Source organism: Chenopodium album, chromosome 16, assembly GCF_948465745.1.
Source record: "Chenopodium album chromosome 16, dcCheAlbu1.1, whole genome shotgun sequence".
NCBI lineage: Eukaryota > Viridiplantae > Streptophyta > Magnoliopsida > Caryophyllales > Amaranthaceae > Chenopodium > Chenopodium album.
This window is the reverse complement of record NC_137849.1, coordinates 34,875,785-34,896,906: the sequence shown is the minus strand read 5'-3', so window position 1 is coordinate 34,896,906 and position 21,122 is coordinate 34,875,785. Positions and strand designations below refer to the sequence as shown.

Sequence of the window (21,122 nt, the reverse complement as noted above, 5' to 3'; positions counted from 1 at the left end):
AGGTCCGAAAATCTGAGCTATGGGAAGCTCAAGATTTTCGGCCATCTTGTGTGATTTTAGGGGAAATTATTTTGGTAAATTGTATTTTTAATTATCTCCCAAAAATCTTTTATTTTCCTTAATTCCATTTTTTCATATTCTTAATATTTGATCATCATATTTTCCTACCTTTTATTCCTCTGGATTATTCCCCAAGCAATCTTCCTTGCCATATTATTTTTCATGAGTCATGACAACACACCTTCCATTTTTATTATGCACAATCACCTTAATATCAAAACTTTCCATAATTACTTGTTCACTTCTCCAAGTACTTCCATAACTCTTCCTGCCATAATTCTTCCTACATTTTTCTACCATAATTCATGCCCATACTATCCTATAAATACCCCTTCATTTCATGACCAAACACTTACACCAATTCTCATAATTACCACCTCCATACACCACCACCACCGTACACCACCACCACCTCCGGCACTCCTGCTGTCGCCGGCACACCCCTTGCCGCCACTCTCCTCCTCTTTCTCCTTGGTTTTCTATCTTTTCTTCTTCTCTTTTCTTATAATTAATTATAATTATTATGGGGGATTTATAAAAATTATTATAATTAGTTTTAATTAAATAAAATCAGATTTTTAATAATGTTTATGAGAAAATAATTTGAAAGGTTCATGTACATTTAGTTCATTAGGGGTTTTTAATTTAATTATTGTGATTATTTGTTAACCTTATATTAATTAAGGTTATATTTAATTATAGGGTGTGTTCAATCAAGGTTCTTGAGTTCTTTTGTGCGGTTTGCTAAGCAAGGATCGAGGTACGTTTAGGTGGCTAGATACATTTGAAAGTGATTGGGTTGAATAACATGTTTTGAGTGATTTTATGATGATAGAATTAAATTGACTTGAATGATGATTTATGAAATAAATTATGATTTTAATGTGTGTTTTAAATAAATTGATCTCGATATGATGATTTTATGAAAATAGGGTTTATGGAATAAAAAGTATGATTAAAGGATTTTTGTTAATTAATAAATTAAAGGTTGATTTTATATCATGTCTTGATTAATTAAATTATTAATCATATTTTAAAGGTTTGATTTTGAAAGCATGTGGAATTTAATAAAAAGGAGTTTTGAATTATGATGGAATTATTAAAAAGGATTTATTGAATTATTGAATAATTATTATTAAAGCTTTATAAGCATGTTAGTAATCCCACTATGCGGATTTATGGTTTATTTGATAAGACTTTGGACTTTGTATGACTGAGTCTTTCCTCAAGAATAGGCTTGTATATAAGGAGACTAGCTTGGGGGTATGCACACTTGGGTGAGGAATTTGGATATTTAATGGAATTGGATTTAAAGGAATTGGTTTTATTATTATTGAATTATTGGAATGGTTGAAATATTGGAATTTGGTTTCGAATCATGAATTGGAATTATTGGTTAATTATTGGAATTGGTTTTAAAAGCATGTTTGCTACTAAATTGAACTTAATTATCTTGCACTTATCGTACATTGCATATTTTTCTAATCCGTATTTGCTATTTGTTTTGCTTCGCCCTGTTTACCTTAATGGTAAGCAGTGTTGACTAATTTCAGGTGGAGTCAATATGTGAGCATTTAGAGTCCCGGGAATGTTTTCATCTTGATTAGGAATGTCGGTTCTTGTTTTTATTTATGAGTACTCATGACAATGGTTACTATTATGGTTTTATTAATAAAAGAGTATTGAAGTTTCCGCTACAAAGTATTGGTTTTGTTTACTAAGTTTGGTGGCCTTGCGTAATCATGCGGCGATAATACGCCTAAGTCTATCTCTACGGTATAATTATACGTATTTTTCTAGTAATACCATAGAGGGAGATTTGGGGGTGCTACACACCTCCTGCTTCTAAGAGGCCTGAGGCAATTGAACTCCTCAATGACCCGGTTTTCAAACTTAAATTTTATGACGGATTCAAAGTTATACTATTTGAAAATCTTTACCAATGAATCGAATCTAGAAAAGAAAATCATGGTTTTTCTATCAACCATAACCTACAATATTTCTGTAAGGGGATCGAACAACACAACCATAAGGTGACTTGAACATCTACATTTAACTTATTTTAGCCTAAACGATATTCAGTGTCTGTTCACTTCAGCTTAATTTCAATTCAGTTTAGTTGAGCTCCAATCAGTTCAGTTCCTAATTTTCTTGTCCGCCCCAGTAAGAGACTGGTCGGGCAGCTTCATATTCAGCTCCTCTGTAATATCTACACACGGGCGTAATAGAGTTTAGCTTAAGCAAGTAGACTTAAAAGGAAAGTGTGCAAAGTTGTTAAATCTAACCGTCTGAGAATCTCGGAGGAGAAACAGGGTAGAAGGTGAATGGAGGAGGCGCTGCAGGCTCGTCGCACTCCTCACCTGAGCGGCCAGGTTGATCACCGGCCAAATGAGAGGCTTCAAGCCAATCAGATTCTTTGACTCTTTGGACGGGCGGAGTCACGTTTGGCCCGGTCGGTTTTGCCGGGGTCAACTTACCCCTACCATCCGATTTCTCAGACTTATCGTGGACCGGCGTGGCGGCCGGATCCACGGACTTGGAGGCCCCGCTATCACCCAGCCTGGGTTGTTCTCCTTTGGACTGCTTAGAAGCAGTCCGCGACGTAGTCTTTGCCGTGGTGGTGGAAGTGGTCTTAGTTGTGACTGTCTTCCTTTGCTTGGATGCCCCCTCGCCCTTGTCATTTTTAGTAGCCGAGGACGGCTGCTTTCGTTTAGCCCTTGGGGTCGGAGTTGACAGCTGCAAAGAGTAAGCAAAATTTTAACTCAATAAAACTTTGTTAACGTTCGTGTAGCTACAGCTGGGACCCTGCTTCCAACATACCAACTCGGACAAAAAAAAAAAAAGTTTAATTTCGGAACAGCGTCCGTGCAGGCTTAGGAAGAAGCCTTCTGCCAGCCTAGCAACACGAACGTTAGACCTTGAAAGGTTTTATACCTCTTTGGTTTGCTCGTACATCTTCTGACGAGCTTTGTATCTAGCCAAGTTAATCTCGGCCATGTCAATCTCCCCCTTCTGCTCCTTGTCCAGCATGGTGTACGCTTCCTCTGCAAAAACAAAATTTAACCAACAGTTAGAATAATTTCCAACATGAAATGCGTTCGGACGCTAGTGAGAGCTAAAGTCCCACCTTGGGGAATGTTTGTGTACAGGTCGCATGCGGACATAAAAATTGGGTCCCTGAGCCATCCGACCAAGGGGATCCAATTTTGGGGCACGATCACCAACTTTCCATCCCATCTAACCTTCTTGACTTTAAAATATTCAAGTTGGTGAGCCTGGTCTGGGTGGACGGGTGGTTTGTATGGTCTGTGGTCCTCTCAGCCGAGTTGGATCGGCTTGGCATTAAACCGATTCATCCGCAAATTGAACTCTGTATCCTTGGTTTTGATGCGGTAGAACCGATTCTTCCAATCACGCCACTTCGACACACGGTCCATCACCACCATATAATCCTTTGTGGTGCTAAGTATAAACCATCCGTCCGTGTGCTTCTCGAGGCGGACCATTGCGTGCATCTCGCAGAAAACCGGGAAGTCTGGCTTGAAGCCCTTACGGATGCACGTCACCAAGTACCCAAATATGTTCAACCAGCTGTTTGGCACCAGCTGAAAGAAGGCAATATCGTACTCGTCCACTACTGTACGAATAAAGGGGTGAAAGGGGGAGACGAAGTCCAACGTCCAAAGCAGCTCGGTAGACGCTGAATGATCTGAGGCACAACCGCTCATCCTCCCAGGCGACCACCGAAAGAGACCTTCTTGGGGCTTTAATTTCAAATCCATCTTCCAGCTGGAGAAACGCCTTGTACTTCTCAAATCCATCATTGAGTTAGCCCAATGCTGTGCTACCCACTGTACAGGCATACGGATCTTTAAAATTATTTACATTAGTGACCGCATCTTCGGCCGCCTCCTCCCCTTCGGCCGCCTCCTCCCCTTCGGCCGCCTCACCTTCGGCCTCGGCCTCATCTTCTACCTTTTCGCCCTCTTGGTGAGGGGCAGTGCCAAATTCGGAGGACAGCACTCTATCCAGGTCAGCTGCCTCGGCCGAGCTATGGCTTCTAGAGACACGGCCGCCCCCAACTGAAGGAGGCTCTTCAGAAACTAAGGGACTTTTACCCTTGTCTTTAGCAGTGGTCGCCCTGGTTTTCGAAGTAAGGCCACTACGAGGGGGCAGGTCGGACGGTTCGTTGATAGATATCCCAACTCTTGGCCTGTCCGACCTGCTATGTTGGAGATGGAGTTGAGAAAGAGTTGGGACGGACGGATCAGCGTCCGCCCAAGAAGAGGAAGGAGGTCCTTCACGAGATAGCAACTCAGCCTCATCCATGACCGAGTTAGCATATTAGGGGAACCTTAGTTCCGGAGTTCGCCCGGACGTTCCCACCACAAAAGAAACGCCTTGAGCTCTTTGGCGTTCCTCGAAAGAAGAGGTAACCTCCACGGCCGAATGATGAGTGCCCGTGGAGGAGGTTGTCCGGGTAGTAGACCCGGTCTCTTTGTCAGCGCTATTTGGATCATAAGGGACCCTAGGATTCACCAGACTGCCGTCTGGATTTCTGGCCACATGAAGATCATATGTTTGTCTTGTCCTTGCCATGTTCGATTGTAGGGACAAAGAAGAATAGGTGGAGGTGAGTAGGTACGCACTAGAAATGGACCCACTCCCTGAAGGAGACAACTCGTCTCCGTCCACTCTAGACTCCTCAGTCCCAGGTGAACGCCCGGCCTCATGAGGAGAAACGGACGAAGCCGAGTGTTGAGCCAGATTCAAAAAATGAAAAGCAAGAAAATAATACAAGTAAAAAGTGAAAGAAAGCAGGCGGCCTACCTCTGTACATGTTGAAAACTTAACAAGTTCTTGAAGGTCTTGAAGATTAACCGGAAAACTCAAAAAACGTCCGGAAAACTCAAACTACGCGGCGGAGCTCTTGAAGATTATGGGGAAATCACTTTCTCTCTCTAGAAATGCTCTGACTTCTCTCTAGAATTCTCAAGATTGTAAAGTGCCAAAATGAAGTCAAACCCTCATATTTATAGACCAAATTCATGGGGGCAAAATGGTAAAATCATCTTTCCCGCTCAAGAGTTTGAACAGTTATTTTTTGAAAAAACTAACCTAGAATTCAAAAAGTCGGTATGAGGGATCCGTCAATTTGGATGAAAAAAGAGACGGATGACTAATAGCGCGTCCAAATAGACGGCCGAATCAACGGAATGAAAATTTCCATCTCAAAAGACCTAGCTTCCGCACCTTCTTCCAAAAGCCCAGGTGGCAAGATCCGACCGCCTAATTTCCAGACCTTATCAGTCTGGGAAAAATTCCATGCGGACAAGACACGACTTTTGGTCTAAAAAGCGTCCACCCCTTCAATTGGCGGACATGATCTGTCCGCCCCTACATACAAGCTCAAATCTCCGCATACTCGGACGCATTAAGACGAGGAGAGGATCAGAGGAGGCAGCCTGTAAGCGTGCGAGCCACCCCATCTGAGGGGCAAATGTTTAGGGTAAAAATAATCCCAAAAACGTGGTCCAATCTCGTAGTGACACGTGGCCCAATCAAAGGGAAACACGTGTCCCTATGGGAAGATAATGTGTGTCAGATGCCCTAAAGAGCACCTGAAATCAGCAAGAGAAAGGGCCCTTATTACATCAGGGCCCAAATCCCGAGGAAAGTTATTGAAAGCAACAAAGCGGCGCCCCCATGTGACACGTGGCACTCTCTGATTGCGCAGCCAATCATGTCACGGAATTTTAGGATACAAACCTTATAGGGGCACATACTCCCACCCCTATAAATATCCCAATCATTTATGATGGGAGGGGTGGATTATGACATAACCTTAAAAAAGAGCATTAAAGAGATTCAACTTCTCTCTACTTTCTCTCTCTAAACTTTCTGTTTCCCGATCTCTAACTTGATCATCGGAGGCGAATATTCCGGTAAAGGAATATTCGTTGTTTTGCAGGTGTCTCAGTCTCGTTGCCAGAAGAGCGCGACCAATATCCTAGGAGATCACAAAAAACCCCGTAACAAACTAAGTTCAATAATTATGTACAGAACCTAAACCCTAAGAGAAAGAGAGAGTTGGAGGAGGAGGGAGAGAGACACTTTTGAGTTTTTCAATTCTTTAATTAAATATTATCTTCAACAATTCAATATAATTATGTGGCACTGTCAAGAAGAAATAATCGATTATCCAATTATTAGTATATGTACTTGTATTAGTTTTGTTCTGGTTTGAATAACTTTTCTCTCCAAACTTTAAAAACCATTGTTGAATTATTTAACAAGGGCTTTCATCGGTGGAAATTCATGGTTCTTGTTTCTTGTGTGCTTTGTCTTTTAGCGTTTGTTTATATTTAGATTTTTGTTTTTTTTTTTTTACGGATTGTTGTGAAATTGTTTTATAGTAATGAATTATGTGAGGTCGGAAAATTATCAATTTATTGAAACATTTGGATGAATTAGATAAAAATCATTTTTACAACTACGTAGGTTGTTTCACTATAAAAGATATATATTACAGCGATATAAGCGAGAGATGTTACACGTGTAGACACCTAAAAATGTCTCCCCAAAACCAAACCCGACGATGAACACCTTTCACCGCCATTATTTGTCGGGTTGAGTATTTAATCTTTGGAGTGCTTAAATCCATGTTCTATCCAATACATTTCATAAACCAACCCATTTCCTAGCTCATTTCCCTAAACCATAACTTGTTATCCACTTTTCGTGTCCACATCACAAAACCGAGAGAAAATGATTTTTTGGTCTTACAATTTTGATCCAATTATTATTTGGTTGGATTTGGCCTTGAAAAAAGCTTTCCAACCATATATCATAAGCCCAATTCCGAGCTATAACGAAAAAGATATGAGCAAAACACTAAACTCGGCCCAAAATCGATACCCTTCCACTAAAACGGCCATATCTTAAAATATAAAAATCATTTTGACCTGATTCTAATTGGGTTGGAACGTATACTTGATAAAATTTCCAATGATATATTATATGCCTTATTCCGAGTTACGGATCAAAAGTTATGATGATTTTAAAAACGGGTAAAAAACTGGAATTACCGCGCACAATATAAAAGCACCGTGTCACGGTGCCTGCTGACGTGGCACGGTGCCTGGTTCCGTGACACGGTAATTCCCAACGTGTCACGGTGCTTTTTTCCATTTTTTTCCGCGTGAAAATCCACCGTGTCACGGGAATAGTTGCCGCGCCACGATACAATTTCCCGTGTCACGGTGCCCATTCCGTGACACGGGGTTGTTCCGTGTCTTTTCCGCGTAAACCCTTCATGCGTTTTATCTCCCGTAACCTAATTATTCCCCAGTGTCACGGGATTTTCCCCCGTCTGACGGTGCCTGGCACCGTGTCGCGGTGTTCTCTGCCATGTCGCGGTGTTATTTGTTAGGGTTTTTATCTTTTTAGGGTTCCGTGTGTTCCCTCTACTCATTTTCCCTATAAATACCCCCATCCTTTCTGCAGTTCGGGGCACAAAATCATTCTCTCTTCCTCTCTTTTACACCAAAAATCATTCTATTCTCTCTCTCCCATATTCTAAGCCTTAAATCTATATTCTTAATTACATCATTCTTCCCTTAAGCACTCCAAGGAGTCCATACTTAACCCGAGGTTCCGTCCTTAAACCAAGGCGTGAAAGGTACAAATAACTGAGGGTTTGGACCAGTTCAAATCTACATTTATTTAATTTCCATTTGATTTATTATTTATTGAAGTTACTAACAATTTATTCATGATGTAGCAATTTAAAGGAACGCGCGGAATGTGAGTAATTAATTAATTTAGCTACTCTTATTTTATTTTAATATTGCTAGTATCATGATTAGGTTATTTTATATTCGATTTGACTAACGCTATTATTGTTAAATTGCTTCCAATATTAATGTTTGTTCGATTATTATTTTTGATCACCATATTGCATGTTAAAGGGAATATGTAATTGAAAATCACGCCTAATAAGATAATTTGGACAACCGGTTTAGGTTCCTTTTTAATCTTGTTATTAAATCAAGTGATCACTAATATTTTAGAATTATATGCTGCATTAATATTCAACCAATTTAGCTTAATAATAGTTTGGAGCGAATTGAATCTTTGTTTGTATGCCTTTGAGATCGCATGATTCACTTTTCACTATAAGAATCGAGTAGAGGCCAATACGGGCGAACGTGAATCCATGACTCACTTCGTACCATCATCCCCGATCCTCCTTTTGTGGTTCCGAACCATATGGAGTTAGTAATCTCATGGATTATGAATGGGTGTAACCTTCACGGGTCAATCGTTGTTGCCTATCGTTGTCCCTTATTCGTGGTTGCCTTTTATGGTCCGTGAACGGTTTACAAGTTCCGTAAAAACTTGTTGGCGACTCTCTACTTTATTTGTCCCTAATCGTATTATGTCAATTTCTACTTCCTATGAGTGTCAAGCATATTCACAATATGCTTTAATGTAGGCGCATTTCGAGCAACGCCTACACACGGTAAAAGATCTTTTCGACGATCGTGCTTTATATAAGAAACAATACTTTTTATATTTCAATAGAGTTAAGTGCACACTTGGGTACTCGACTTTAGTAAAAGTTGCACTTAGAATACCGTAGTTGCAAAAGTTGCAAAGAGGGTACTAAGAAGTTACACCGTTAAAGTTCCGTTATTTTTCTTCATTTGGCCCAATATGTAAAACTCCCAAGTAAAGTCAGGAAGGTATCGAAGGATACACTTTATTGCCGCCTTTTGATTTTTCATTCCAACTCCCAAATTAATCTTTTCCTTCAGTCAATTTTCTTCAATTACACCTTTTTTCACTTTTTTTTATTCCAATTTTTCACCCCATTATCATGGTTGAAGAGAATAATCCATGGCTTGGACCACACTTGTCTCCCGCCAAAGGTATGCATACTGTAATAAATTTTCACTTTTTTTTTCTTCTTCTTTTTGTAATTTGTGTAATTTCATTTGTTTAATACTTGTTGTTGATAAAATATAGTTATAATTTTGTTTAGGATTGTGATTATGTTGCTATTATTTTTTTATTTATTTTGGGGTTTAGGGTTTTATTCTGTTTTAATTTTCTTCGCATTTTTATTTTTTTGGTACGAATTTTTGTTTAAAGTATGAATTAATAATTCTAATTGAACAATATAATTCAACAGTATATGTGCTTGAATTGTGATAAAATTTCAATCTTTTTTAAATTTGAAGTTAATGTTATAGATTTTCAATTAAATCCTTGTTTGATAGTGCACCAATGTGGATTTTGGTCAGTTGATAGTGGACTAGTGTATAATGGTGGGAAAGTTGATGTATTTGAGGACATCCCTGATGGTGTTAATGTCTCATATGTGAAGGGAATTATAAACATGTTAGGTTATAATAACATAATTAAGTTGCACTACCAAGACCCTAGGAAAGACTTTAATGATGGAATAAGGCATTTGGGGTATGACAACAGTACCTTTGATCCCTTCTTGGTCCTCCTTTTGAAATTCAAAATCATACATGTCTACACAGAGCATGATCCAATCAATGAATTAGGTAGTGTAGAAAACATAAGTTCTTTTGTTGGCTTACTTACTTCTATGGATAACCCTATTGAGTTTGGAGGCGTGAATGAAGTAGAGATAGACTATGATACAGATGGAACAGATGAGGATGACATGGAAGTGGTTAATGCTAGGGAGAGATGTAAGGAAGACAAAAAAAAACAGCGTGATTATGATGAAGAGCTAATGATGCTTAAGAGGCTAGGTGAGACAAAGGGCAAAAAATTTGATGATTTTAACATTGAATTTGATGAGGGTAGTGATTTAGACAGCCCAAGTGAATTTGATGAGGATGATTGTGGTTATCTAATTGCTCCTGAACTACATAAAGACAAACAAACCAAGAAGAATAGGCTATTGGAGGAAGGTGACAGTAGTAGACAGTCAAAGTTTTACATTGGTCAACCATTTGAGAATGCCAAAGCTTTTAGGAAGGCCATAATTAACTACTCCATACAGGTGGGTAGAGACATCCCATTTACAAGAAATGACAATAATAAGGTGGGTGCAGTGTGTTCTAATAAGGATAAAGGGTGTCCTTGAAGGATTTGGGCTTCATGGGAGAGAGGTAAAAGGACATTTATGGTCAAGACGCACAATCCTGAGCATACTTGTGGGAGATCAGCCAAGGTGAAGAAGATGACATCTGGATGGATTGCATCAAACTACCAAACTAAGTTCAAAGTTAATCCATACATTAAGCTGAATGATATTATGGAGACTGTGTGGCTAGAGTGGGGTGTGAGAGTAAGTAAATTTATGGCCTACAGAGTAAGGAAGAAAGGACAAGCTTTGATTGTTGGTGAATACAAAAAACAATATGCATTACTTCCAAGATATGAAGTTGAGGTACTCAAAAGTAATAGAAACAACACTGTCAAAATACAGATGGATGGTAATGTGTTCAAGAGGATTTATTTTTTCTTTGAGGCTCTAAGGAAAAGGTTTTTGGCAGGTTGTAGAGCATTCATCTCACTTGATGGTTGCTTCCTTAAGGGTCCATTCGGAGGTCAATTGTTAGTGGCAGTGGGTAGAAATGGAAACAATAAAATGTTTCCAATTGCTTCGGCAGTCTTAGAGGTGGAATGCACTAACAGTTGTAGATGGTTCTTGTCTTTGTTGGCATTAGATTTAGGGTGTTTCCAAGGGGCAGGATACACATTTATGAGTGACCAGCAAAAGGGCTTGTTAGCAGCAGTTGCTGAGGTGTTTCCCGAAGCTGATCCTAAAGTGTGTGCAAGGCATGTCTACTGTAACTTTAGGACTTTGTTTGGCGGTGGAATGGAGTTCAGAAAACAGTTTTTGGGTTATTGTTAAATGCACTACTGAGAATGAATTCAAAGCAAAAATTGAGGTTATGAGGGGCATATCTAATGCAGCAGCAGATGACCTAATGAACAGAAATTACAAGAAGTGGTGCAGGACATTCTACACCTCAATGTCATGTTGTGATAGTGTTGACAATAACATGAGTGAGATGTTTAATGCTTACATCCTAGGCAGCAGACACAAGCCAATTATCACCATGCTTGAAGATATAAGAGAGGGCTTGATGGAGAGATTACACAGAAAAAGAGATGAGATTGGAAAGAAAGAGTTGCTACTTTGTCCAAGGATACAACAACAAGTAGAAAAACACAAAATTTGGGCGAGAGGGTGGAATGCATATTGGGATGGTGTGCAAGGCATGTCACTTGCTTTGTAGGTGACTATTCTGTTGTGGTATGGTTTCTCTCCTTTTTGGGTGCTCTCTGTTAATATGTCCATGATCATTGGTAATTGTGTGTTGGTGCAAGTGGAATTTGGCTTTTGTTGCGTTAGTAGATGACCTACTGATGTACTCATTTGTTTCCTTTTAAGGTGATCTTAGTCTTAGCTTTTTTTTTTTTTTTTTTTTTTTTTTTTTTTTTTTTTTTTCTGCAGTTAATTGTGTCTTGTATTTTAGTTTCGGTATTTTGTTTGACGTTTTTGTTTACTTTGCTTACTGAATTTGTCTTGCTAGACCTCATCACCTGTTTCTTGTTTCCTCCATTTGTTATGATTTTCCTCATTTCCTTTGACTATTATGATTACCATGTCAGTCTCAGTGACCTTCTGATGTTCTGTACACGTATACCAATTACAACTGTTATAGCTTTAGAACCGACCAGAGTGTGCATTCCTTTCCAACCGCTTTTAGTTCATATAACTGATCACCTTGGGCTTGGAAGCCAACCTATGATTTGGTGGCTGAGTCTAGGTACAGTGCCTGCGTCTGTATAGGTCCGGGAAGTGGTCAACCTAGGTTTGTTTTTTTTTTTTTTTTTGGGTGGGGAGGCTGAGACAGTGGATGAATCATGTGAACGAGCTGCTCAGAAGGCTGTTCAGAAACTGAAGACTGTTTTCAAGGTGTGTGTGGCTGACTTCACATCTGACAGAGTCAAAATGTATGATCTCAGGCATAAATGTTCAGAGCTTCTTCTTGAAAAGAAGAGTGTAATAAGACCCAGCCTGCGTCGCAACTTAGGGAGGAAATCAGCAGATGTCAGTCCTCATGTTTCAGTTGATTCTGTTGGTGTGTTGCATGCGGTGGCTCTGAAAACAAAGGCTTTTCTAACTCCAATTGAGACCGTTTGGGTTGAGGGTCATGGTTTTCTGGGTTGGGTTACAGTTGACTGCGGTGATAGAGAGTGCAGGTTAGAATGTATTGTCAGCGAGCCTTGCTCTGAGGCTCGAGCCGCAGAGCATCAGGCTGCAAAGAAGGCGGTCTGTTATCTGGTTAACAAATACAATCTTGAGCTTGTTGATGCAAACTTTGGTGCTGCAACAGGGATGGATATAAAGTGTGCTAGCTTAGGGGGGAAGTACTTAGCGTTAAAGTCTCACCTTTAGAAGCAAGACAGTGCCCTGCACTCTGGTCCTTGTGTTGTACCCCAAAGGGAAGGGGTCCGCGAAAAAGGTGGGTCAGAGTTCTGCTTTGAATGGTTCTTCTCGTAGTATGAGACCTACGTAATCCGGTCCTTGTTTTGTACCCAAAGGAAAGGGGTTTGTGAAAAGGGAGGTGGGTCAGAGTTCTATTTCGTCTCATCGGATTATGAGGCGCCGAGTCAGTCAGCCTTCTACTTATGTAGAATCGTCTGGTGTAAGGAACTCATCCCCTTTGGTTACTGGTTTATCAAAATTGGAAATGGTTGTCAAGCGCACAAAGTTTGTCTAGCGTGGACTCTCTTGCTAGGTTGATTGGCTTGTAGTTCTTAAAAAAGAGTAGTTAGCTCCTTTTGTACTTTTGTCTAATCTATCCATTAGTAATGTTTTCTACGTATTAGAGACCTGGTGTATGCTGCTATTAAGTTTAGAAAGAGGTGGCTGTTACCTCATTGCTGTGTGATATTTAGTATGCTAGCTTTTGTGAATGCTTTGCAGCGCATGTAAACATTTAACTTAATGCCTTTTTTGGCTTATGTGCAATAGGATGTTTCTCCTTTTCTCTTTGGTATATTATGTGCTTAAATGATTGTGCTTCTTGCTTTCGTCAAATGTATATTTAAACATTGTCTCATTGTTGTATTGCTTCAATATAATGGGTTTTGGTTTATACCCGAGTAATTTATTATTTCAGTTTTGAGGTTGTATTTTTTTGGTTTATCTATATAAAGTTTGGGGTTCAAATTTATCGAGGTTTTTTCCTTGGCGTTGTAATAATAGTGTTTAGGTCGCTTAAAAAAAATCCATGCTTCTTCATTGGTTGATAGGTCATTAGACTGAGGATTTAGAAACCATATCCCTCTTTGTTGATAAACCCCTAGATCCATGGGCAGAAGATATTAAGTTGCTCAGTTTGCTAAACCTTCTCCTGTTTAAGGTTATGAATCACTGTCTAGATACGATACCCATTCCTTTTGAGCTACCCTTAGATTAAATTACTGATTGCCTGAGCCTTCCTGCTTATGAAATTTTAGATGCTGCTCGCTGTAGTGTAGTTGTTCACTGCTTTCATTGACACTCGTGGACTCGTAGTATTTGTGCCAATGATTTCACAGCCGATAGGCTTCACATGTATCAAAAATGTGGCCGTGTATTTTCCGTTAACAGCCAACAGCTTGACTGCGTTGCAGCAAGGGGCAAACATACTGATAGGCAGAAGGCTCTTATTCTTGGACCTGAAATTCCCAACTATCAAGTGTGTGTGGATTAATTACAAGGCCTTTTTGCAATTTGTGGTGAATAAAACTGTCACTGCTGTTGCTGAAATAAGAACCTTGTGCCTTTCTGAAAACCTTTTTTCTCGTGGCTGATAGTTAGCACCTCCCTTTGAATATATTTATTTATTTATTTACTCAACTCTTAAGTATAACATGTTCTCCCAAAAAAAAAAACTCTTAAGAATAATACGCGGATATTTATACTCTGTCCTAAAAATATTTATTTACACCATGTTAAAAAAACTCCAATTATGACATAAGGCCAAATCGAAAAACTTGCCAGATTTGACAAGCTATACACGTGCATCATATGTGTTAACCGCTCTACTTAGACAATAAGTAGAATTGGGGAAACCCTGAACTCAATTTTTCTTAATTAAGGGACATACCAGAAGACAAAATTTTAAATAAACAGTTACTTCAAAAAGGCAAAATTATGGACTTATTTCATTAGTCAATGACAAACAAAGATTGAATCGTTTTGTTTGTGTGAAAGTAAGGATTCTAGTCAAGGTGGAGAGTTATTAAATATGGCTTAAATCGAGTATTAATTGTGGAAATATTTTTTGTTCGTGGTCGTCTAAAGGGCAGAGTTTTCTCTGCAGCCAAGGCGAACAAAGGAAGCTTAGTAGTATAAGATTTCAAAATTATGTTTTGCGCTCCCGACAGGACGGGTTCGCCTAGTCAGATCTGACGAACAATAGTTTTTTTTTTTTTTTTTTTAAAGAGTTTATGCATTTAATAATTTGAGCCTAATCATCAGTGGCATCTCATAGTTAATGGAAAGTTTCCTAAAATAAGTTTTTTCACTTGACGACTATATGAGTATTCTTAGGGAACTATTTCAGGTTTTATATGGGTTTCCTTGTATTATAAAAGAACCCCTATAATTGATCAATTAGTTCACACATTATAAACATTAAGATTGAAGACTCATATTATTTTCTCTTTCCTTTTCCATTAGTATAGTGAAGAAGCTCTCGATTCCCTCATCTGTGAATATAGTTCTAATTTGACAGAACCACGTAAATCCTTGTGATGTTTATTCATTTTTATTATTGTTTTCTCATATTTTTCATTGACTTGTTCCGCATTAATCAAATACAATTACAATATCAATTGCTACTATTAAGTTAGAGCATTAACTAAAGATCATATGATCACATTGCGTTTCTAAATTTCTGTATTTAGTAGTTTGCTTATTGAAGTTTGACTTGTCCTGCTTCCTTTTTTAAGTTGGTTATTTAGGGTAAATCTAATTATTTGGATTTACTTATTTAGGGTAAAAACCGTAGAGGAAAGCTTTTGTTACATTAAAGATGCTTCTGAACAACAATCTTACTAATATATTGTTCCTTTTTTCCAAATTATGTTGTACTTGACAACAATTAATCGAAATAACGCAAGTAAAATCTAGGTAGACTACTTCAACTCAAGCAAACATATATACTCAACTAAGACTCGAAGTGTCTCTAAGTCACATTTAGTAAACTAACATAAAAGAGTATCGTGGAATAGTATATTTTAATACTAAACTACTAAAGATAGAGTTCAATTGATCTTAGAATTTAGCGCACCAAGAACATAATGACAGCTTCCTGTTGCCTCTTCTTCGATTATCCTCAGACCTTCCACGCTGCGACTGCTGTTGCTCTGCATCCTCGTTGTGATGGCTTCTGTTCGAGGAAGTGCTAGGAGAATCATCATTCGGTCATCTCTCATTTCCACTTGGAGGAGCGTAATTTGATTTCTCATGTGTTCATGGAGCATCATCACTAGACCTAGACGTTTCCTCGGAAAATAAATCCTACAGACACCAATCTTCCACAGCAACAATTGAAGGTGTGTTACTGTCACAATGTTCATACAGAAATTCTGTTATGAGTTGTTCCATATTCTCAGAAACCATCGCGATTACTTCAGCAGACGAGTCAATTTCTCCTTGAATGTTCTCCATGATATCAGGAATTGTATCAAATCCGAGTAAGAACTCAAAATTTATCATTCTAACCATACCCAGGCCATCAATAAATATTCTCAAAGTAATAGATATCGATACATCCTCTGACAATTTCCCCTGTAACCTGAATTTCTTATTTCCGCTGTCAAACTCCCTCAGTACTTCTGTAGGCTGCAGTAGTAGTCCAGCCACCTGATCTTCAACAGAATCCCTCAGTGTCAGATTACTAGCACTACTACTTGCAGTCGGTGTGTCAGTAACATCGACTGCAAGTAATGGGTCATTCAGAAGTTCCATTGCCGTCGGTCTAACAATATCAGGTGCAAAGTCAATACACTTGTCAATCAACTGCTTCATCTGAGGATCTGTCACACTGAGTAACCCAACAGGCTTGAAACCGATGTCAACCAGATCGTTGTAGCTGCTGAGTTCGGTGATTTGTACTTCCTTATTCACCATCTGCGTTAAGCTACTCCCAAATGAAAATATATCAGTCTGAAACGCTGGTGTACTACCTGATTCAAAAATATTTGCCATTCCCAAGTCTCCTAGTTTAATCGTGCTCGTGTTACCTTTAACAAATATGTTACTACACTTAATATCACGGTGAGTAATAGGCGGATTATGAGTATGAAGATAGTGTAACGCGCTTAAAATCTGTCTACACCAATTCTTGATCGCCGTATTACCCACAAGATTAGGTACATGTTCCCTGCTGTAGTCTGTCAGATTTCCTGAAGAACAATACTCAGTAATCATGTTGACGACTTTCTGGCTATCATCAATCCAATAATGGTAGCATTTCGTAATGTTTTCGTGGTCTAGCGACCTCAATAATTCAGGTTCCGCACATAATTCCTCAAGATTTTCCATAGACGCTTCTTTTCCTGGTGGTAATCTCACCTTACTCCAAGCTATTTCTGTACCGTAACGCCTATCGAACCCCCTGTAAACTTTTTTTGACGAGCCTCCTCCTATGAATATTTCGTACCTTGCGAACCGCCTTGTCGGGTCTGTCTCCATTACCGTATAATCGTTAGCTTGTGAACTCGAAGCCGCCATTACTAATCAAGTTGTAATTAGAAACAACAGTACAGTAAACAGAACAGCCGAAATAATATTTTTGATAATTTTATGGATATAATTGAAAGGATAATTTTGAAGGAGAAACAAAATAATAGAAATGGATTGATAAAATATTTACAGTGGAAATCAGTTAAGTCGGTTATCAAGTTCAAGAAACTTTTTTTTTTTTTTTTTTTTAAGGGAAAAGTTCAAGAAACTTTAAATGGGGTTTCTAGAGTTTTTTAATTTTATAAAATACTTTGGAAAATACAGTAAAAAGATTTGTGGGAGTTAGTTACATGTAAGCCGGGAATATAGGGAAGTTAGAATTCAGGCAGTTAAGATCAAGAAACATAAAATGGGTTTTCTTGATTTTTTATTTTTTTATTTTTTTTAATAATATAGATTTCTTTAATTTTCATTTTCTTTTTTTTTTTAAGGAAAGTGTTAGGAGTATTTATATTAAATCACCATCCGTCAAAGCAATAATGCTTTGGGGGAAAAACATCCATACAAACAAGTTCTACGTTACCCCGAGTATCTACTACTAGAAAATAGTTAATGGGAAGCCCCAAATGGCAAGCAGTTATGCAATTCCGCTTCTAAAATTGTAAATGGCAAGCGGTTTTGTGTGAACCGCTTGCCAAAACCCCAAATGGCAAGCGGTTCGTACCGTAAACCGCTTGCCTTTTTAAAAATAAAAAAAAAAAAAAAAAAAAACTACCCATTTTATAACCCATTCTCACGCCTCTTTTCTCCATTCTCACTCCACATGTTCTCTCTCCTCTTCTCTCTCCTCTCTTTCTCAGTTCTCACTCTCCTCCCTCGATCTCTTTCGTTCTCACTCCTCCCTCCATTTCTCACTCCCTTCATTTCACTCTCCTCTCTCGATCTCTTTCTCACTCCCTCCATTTCTCAGTTTCTCACTCTCCTCGACCGAAACCCACAAAAATTTCTAGCAAACTCGAACCAAAAACCGTATAATTTCGAGAAAATTTCGAGTAAAATTTCGACTACAATTTCGAGCAACTTTCGGGTATAATTTCGGGCAAATTCGTGCAAACCATGTGGGTTCACAAGTTTTTTAGGTCAAATTCGACCATGAAAACTCTAAATCTAGAGTTTTCATGGTCGAATTTGACCTTTAAAACCATAATTTCAAGCCAAAATCAGTGTTTTCATGGTCGCGGATTTGGTTTGGGTGGAGATGTGGGTTTTGTTTGGGTGGGTTGTGGGTTACAGAGGGTGGAGGTGTGGGGTGGTGGGTGGGTTACGGTTTTGGTGGAGATGTGGGTTTTGTTTGGGTGAGTTGTGGGTTATGGAGGGTGGAGGTTTGAGGTGTCACTAGTAGAAAATACGTAATGGCAAGTAGTTCAAACCCCCTAATGGGAAGCGGTTTTGAACCGCATGCCCTTAGGGGGCTTGCCATTGGTCTTTAAATTGGCAAGTGATTTAGAACCGCTTGCCAATTGTAGTGAAAGGGCAGCGGTTTTGGCGCCAAACCGCTGCCCATTAGGGGTATTAAAAATAAAAAAAAAATTTCTTGTTTTTTCACTTAAATTGATACATAATCAAAACATATGTAAAAACATTAATATTTATATTAATTAATTGTTGTAATATTACCATTTTTGATTTTCAACAAAAAAAAATAAATCAACAAAAAAATTGATAATAAAAAAAACTGTTAACCACCACCACCCCACACCACCAGCCGCCAGCCACCACCCCACACCACCACCCACCACCCTACACCACGACCCCCAGCCACCACCACACACCACTAGCACCACGACCCCCAGCCACTCACCCACCACGACCCCCCACCCACCAAAAAAACCCTCACCGAAACCACGACCCCACCCACCAAAACTAGATCCCCACCCAAACCACGACCCCCACCCACGACCCTAACCCAAACCACGACCCCCACCCACCACGACCCCCACCCACTAAAACCAGACCCCCACCCAAACCACGACCCCCACCAAAAATCAAATTAAAATCAAAATTAAAACTAAAATCGAAAAAAAAGACCATCTAACCCACCTATTTTGGCTTGAAATTATGGTTTCAAAGGTCAAATTCGACCATAAAAACTCTAGATCTAGAGTTTTCATGGTCGAATTTGACCTAAAAAACTTGAACACCCACACGCATGCACGAATTTGCTCGAAATTGTACTCGAAATTTGCTCGAAATTATCCTCGAAATCTGCTCGAAATTTTACTTGGGGTTTTGGTCGATTTACTCGAAATTATCCGGTTTGGTTCGAATTTGTGGAGATGAGAAAAAACAAAGAGAAAGAGAAAGAGAAACAAAAGAGGAGCGAAGGACGACAGAGAAGAGAGAAGGAGATCGAAGATGAAAAGGGAAGAGAAGAGGAGAGAGAGGGAGAATGGGGGATATGGAAGAGGAGAGAGAGAGAGCAGTGAAAATGAAAGAAAGAGGAGAGAGAATCGGGAAATGAAGGGAGGGTGGGTGGCTACAAGCTAAGTACGATTAGTTTAGGGGTTTTTTTTTAAATGGCAAGTGGTTTGGGGTTTAAGCGCTTGCTAATATATCTAATGGAAAGCGGTTCAACCCCAAACCGCTTGTCATTATATATATTGGCAAGCGGTTCGCGCCAAAACCGCTTGCCATTTAATATTACAGGTTTTTTTTACAAAAATTGGGTAAATGGCAAGCGGATTTTTAAAACCGCTTGCCATTTGGGGCTTCCCATTACGTTTTTTCTACTAGTGTGTGGGGAGATACGGAGATCTGGTTTAGGTGGGTTGTGGGTTACGGAGGGTGGAGGTGTGGGGTGGTGGGTGGGTTAGGGAGGGTGGAGGTGTGGGGTGGTGGCTGGGTACAGGTGCGTGGGTCAGGGTTAGGGGCGGGTTAGGGGTTCTGGTGTCTAGGTACGGGTATGTTGGTGGTGGCTGGTGGTGGCTGGTGGTGTGGTTTTGTTTAATATCAATTTTTTTGTTAATTTATTTTTTTTTGTTGAAAATCAGAAATTGTAATATTACAACAATTAATTAATAAAATATTAATGTTTTTACATATGTTTTGATTGTGTATCAATTTAAGTAAAAAAAAATAAATAAATAAAATAAAATATTTTTAATACCCCTAATGGGCAGCGGTTTGGCGTCAAAACTGCTGCCCTTTCACTACAATTAGCAAGCGGTTCTGAATCCCTTGCCATTTTAAAGATTAATGGCAAGCCCCCTAAGGGCATGCGGTTCAAAATCGCTTCCCATTAGAGGATTTGAACCGCTTGCCATTACGTTTTTTCTACTAGTGATCCCATCTTGCAATTAAATGGACTACTGTGTTCCCTACACGCTTAACATGAGAAATCTTAAAGAAAATAAAGCCTTGAGCTAGATTACAAATGTCATCATATATCAAACATACAGGAGCAGCACCCTCTATGTTGTTTGCAACTCTTTTAGCCACGTTTATTGCATCACATTCAACGCACACCTTCTCATAGCCAATATTATTTTATTATAAGAAAATTATTATTTTTTTTCGATAAACACTTAAGAAAATTAATTTAGTAAAATGTAACTAGCTCTCAACTTGTGTAACTAGCAAAAAAAAAAAAAAAAAAAAAAAAAAAAAATCTCGCCTCTCCTCTTCTCTCCTCCACTCTTCTATGGTTTCTCCAAAATCTTGACCGTATAGTCCGAAAATAGTCTAATTTATTCGGAAACTAGACTATTTCCTACCCTTTTCCCTTAATTTTATTTAATTTTGCATTTTAGATTTCAATAAATCTACACAAGTAGTGTAGATATTTGTCCGTGTCCCTATGGTGGAGTGTCTCCCTATAGTGGACTCGTTAGTTTTTGTTAGTTTAGTTGTTTGTTCATCGTTAGAGTTTGTTTGTGTGTTAGGGTTCATAAAAAAGATAATCATATTTGGCCCTATTGTCAGTTATTTGGTAAAAATTTGTTCGGGATCACAACGGTTATCAAGTTTTCAAATGCGTTCAGGCGAATCAAATGAGAATCATCCTTATGGCTATAACACAATTGTTATAAATAGATAAATATAAAACCGTAATTCTCATTTTTATTGTCACATTCCACCTTACTTTCTTCAATAAAAACAAACTCTTACGTTACTCTCTTGAATACAAATCATCCTTGTTTACTTTCAATTTCTTTTTTCCATCTCTATTTGACTTCACTTTCAATTTCTTCTAGCTTTTCCATCTCTATTTGAGTTCACTTTCAATTTCTTCTAGTTCTATCCCTATTAGGTTTCGTCACAC

The 21,122-nt window shown here is 38.8% G+C and overlaps 2 protein-coding genes across 2 annotated transcripts; one reads left to right on the top strand and one right to left on the bottom strand.

Moving 5' to 3' along the window:
- The first annotated feature begins 10,228 nt into the window (after window positions 1-10,228).
- LOC145584144 (uncharacterized) lies at window positions 10,229-10,963 on the top strand. Its single transcript, XM_081641058.1, has one exon. It carries the CDS (start codon window positions 10,229-10,231, stop codon window positions 10,961-10,963), a length of 735 nt encoding a protein of 244 aa, XP_081497184.1.
- Window positions 10,964-15,634: 4,671 nt separating this feature from the next.
- Window positions 15,635-16,849, bottom strand: LOC145584143 (putative serine/threonine-protein kinase WNK5). The gene has a single exon (XM_081641057.1). It carries the CDS (start codon window positions 16,847-16,849, stop codon window positions 15,635-15,637), a length of 1,215 nt encoding a protein of 404 aa, XP_081497183.1.
- Between the last annotated feature and the right edge of the window lie 4,273 nt (window positions 16,850-21,122).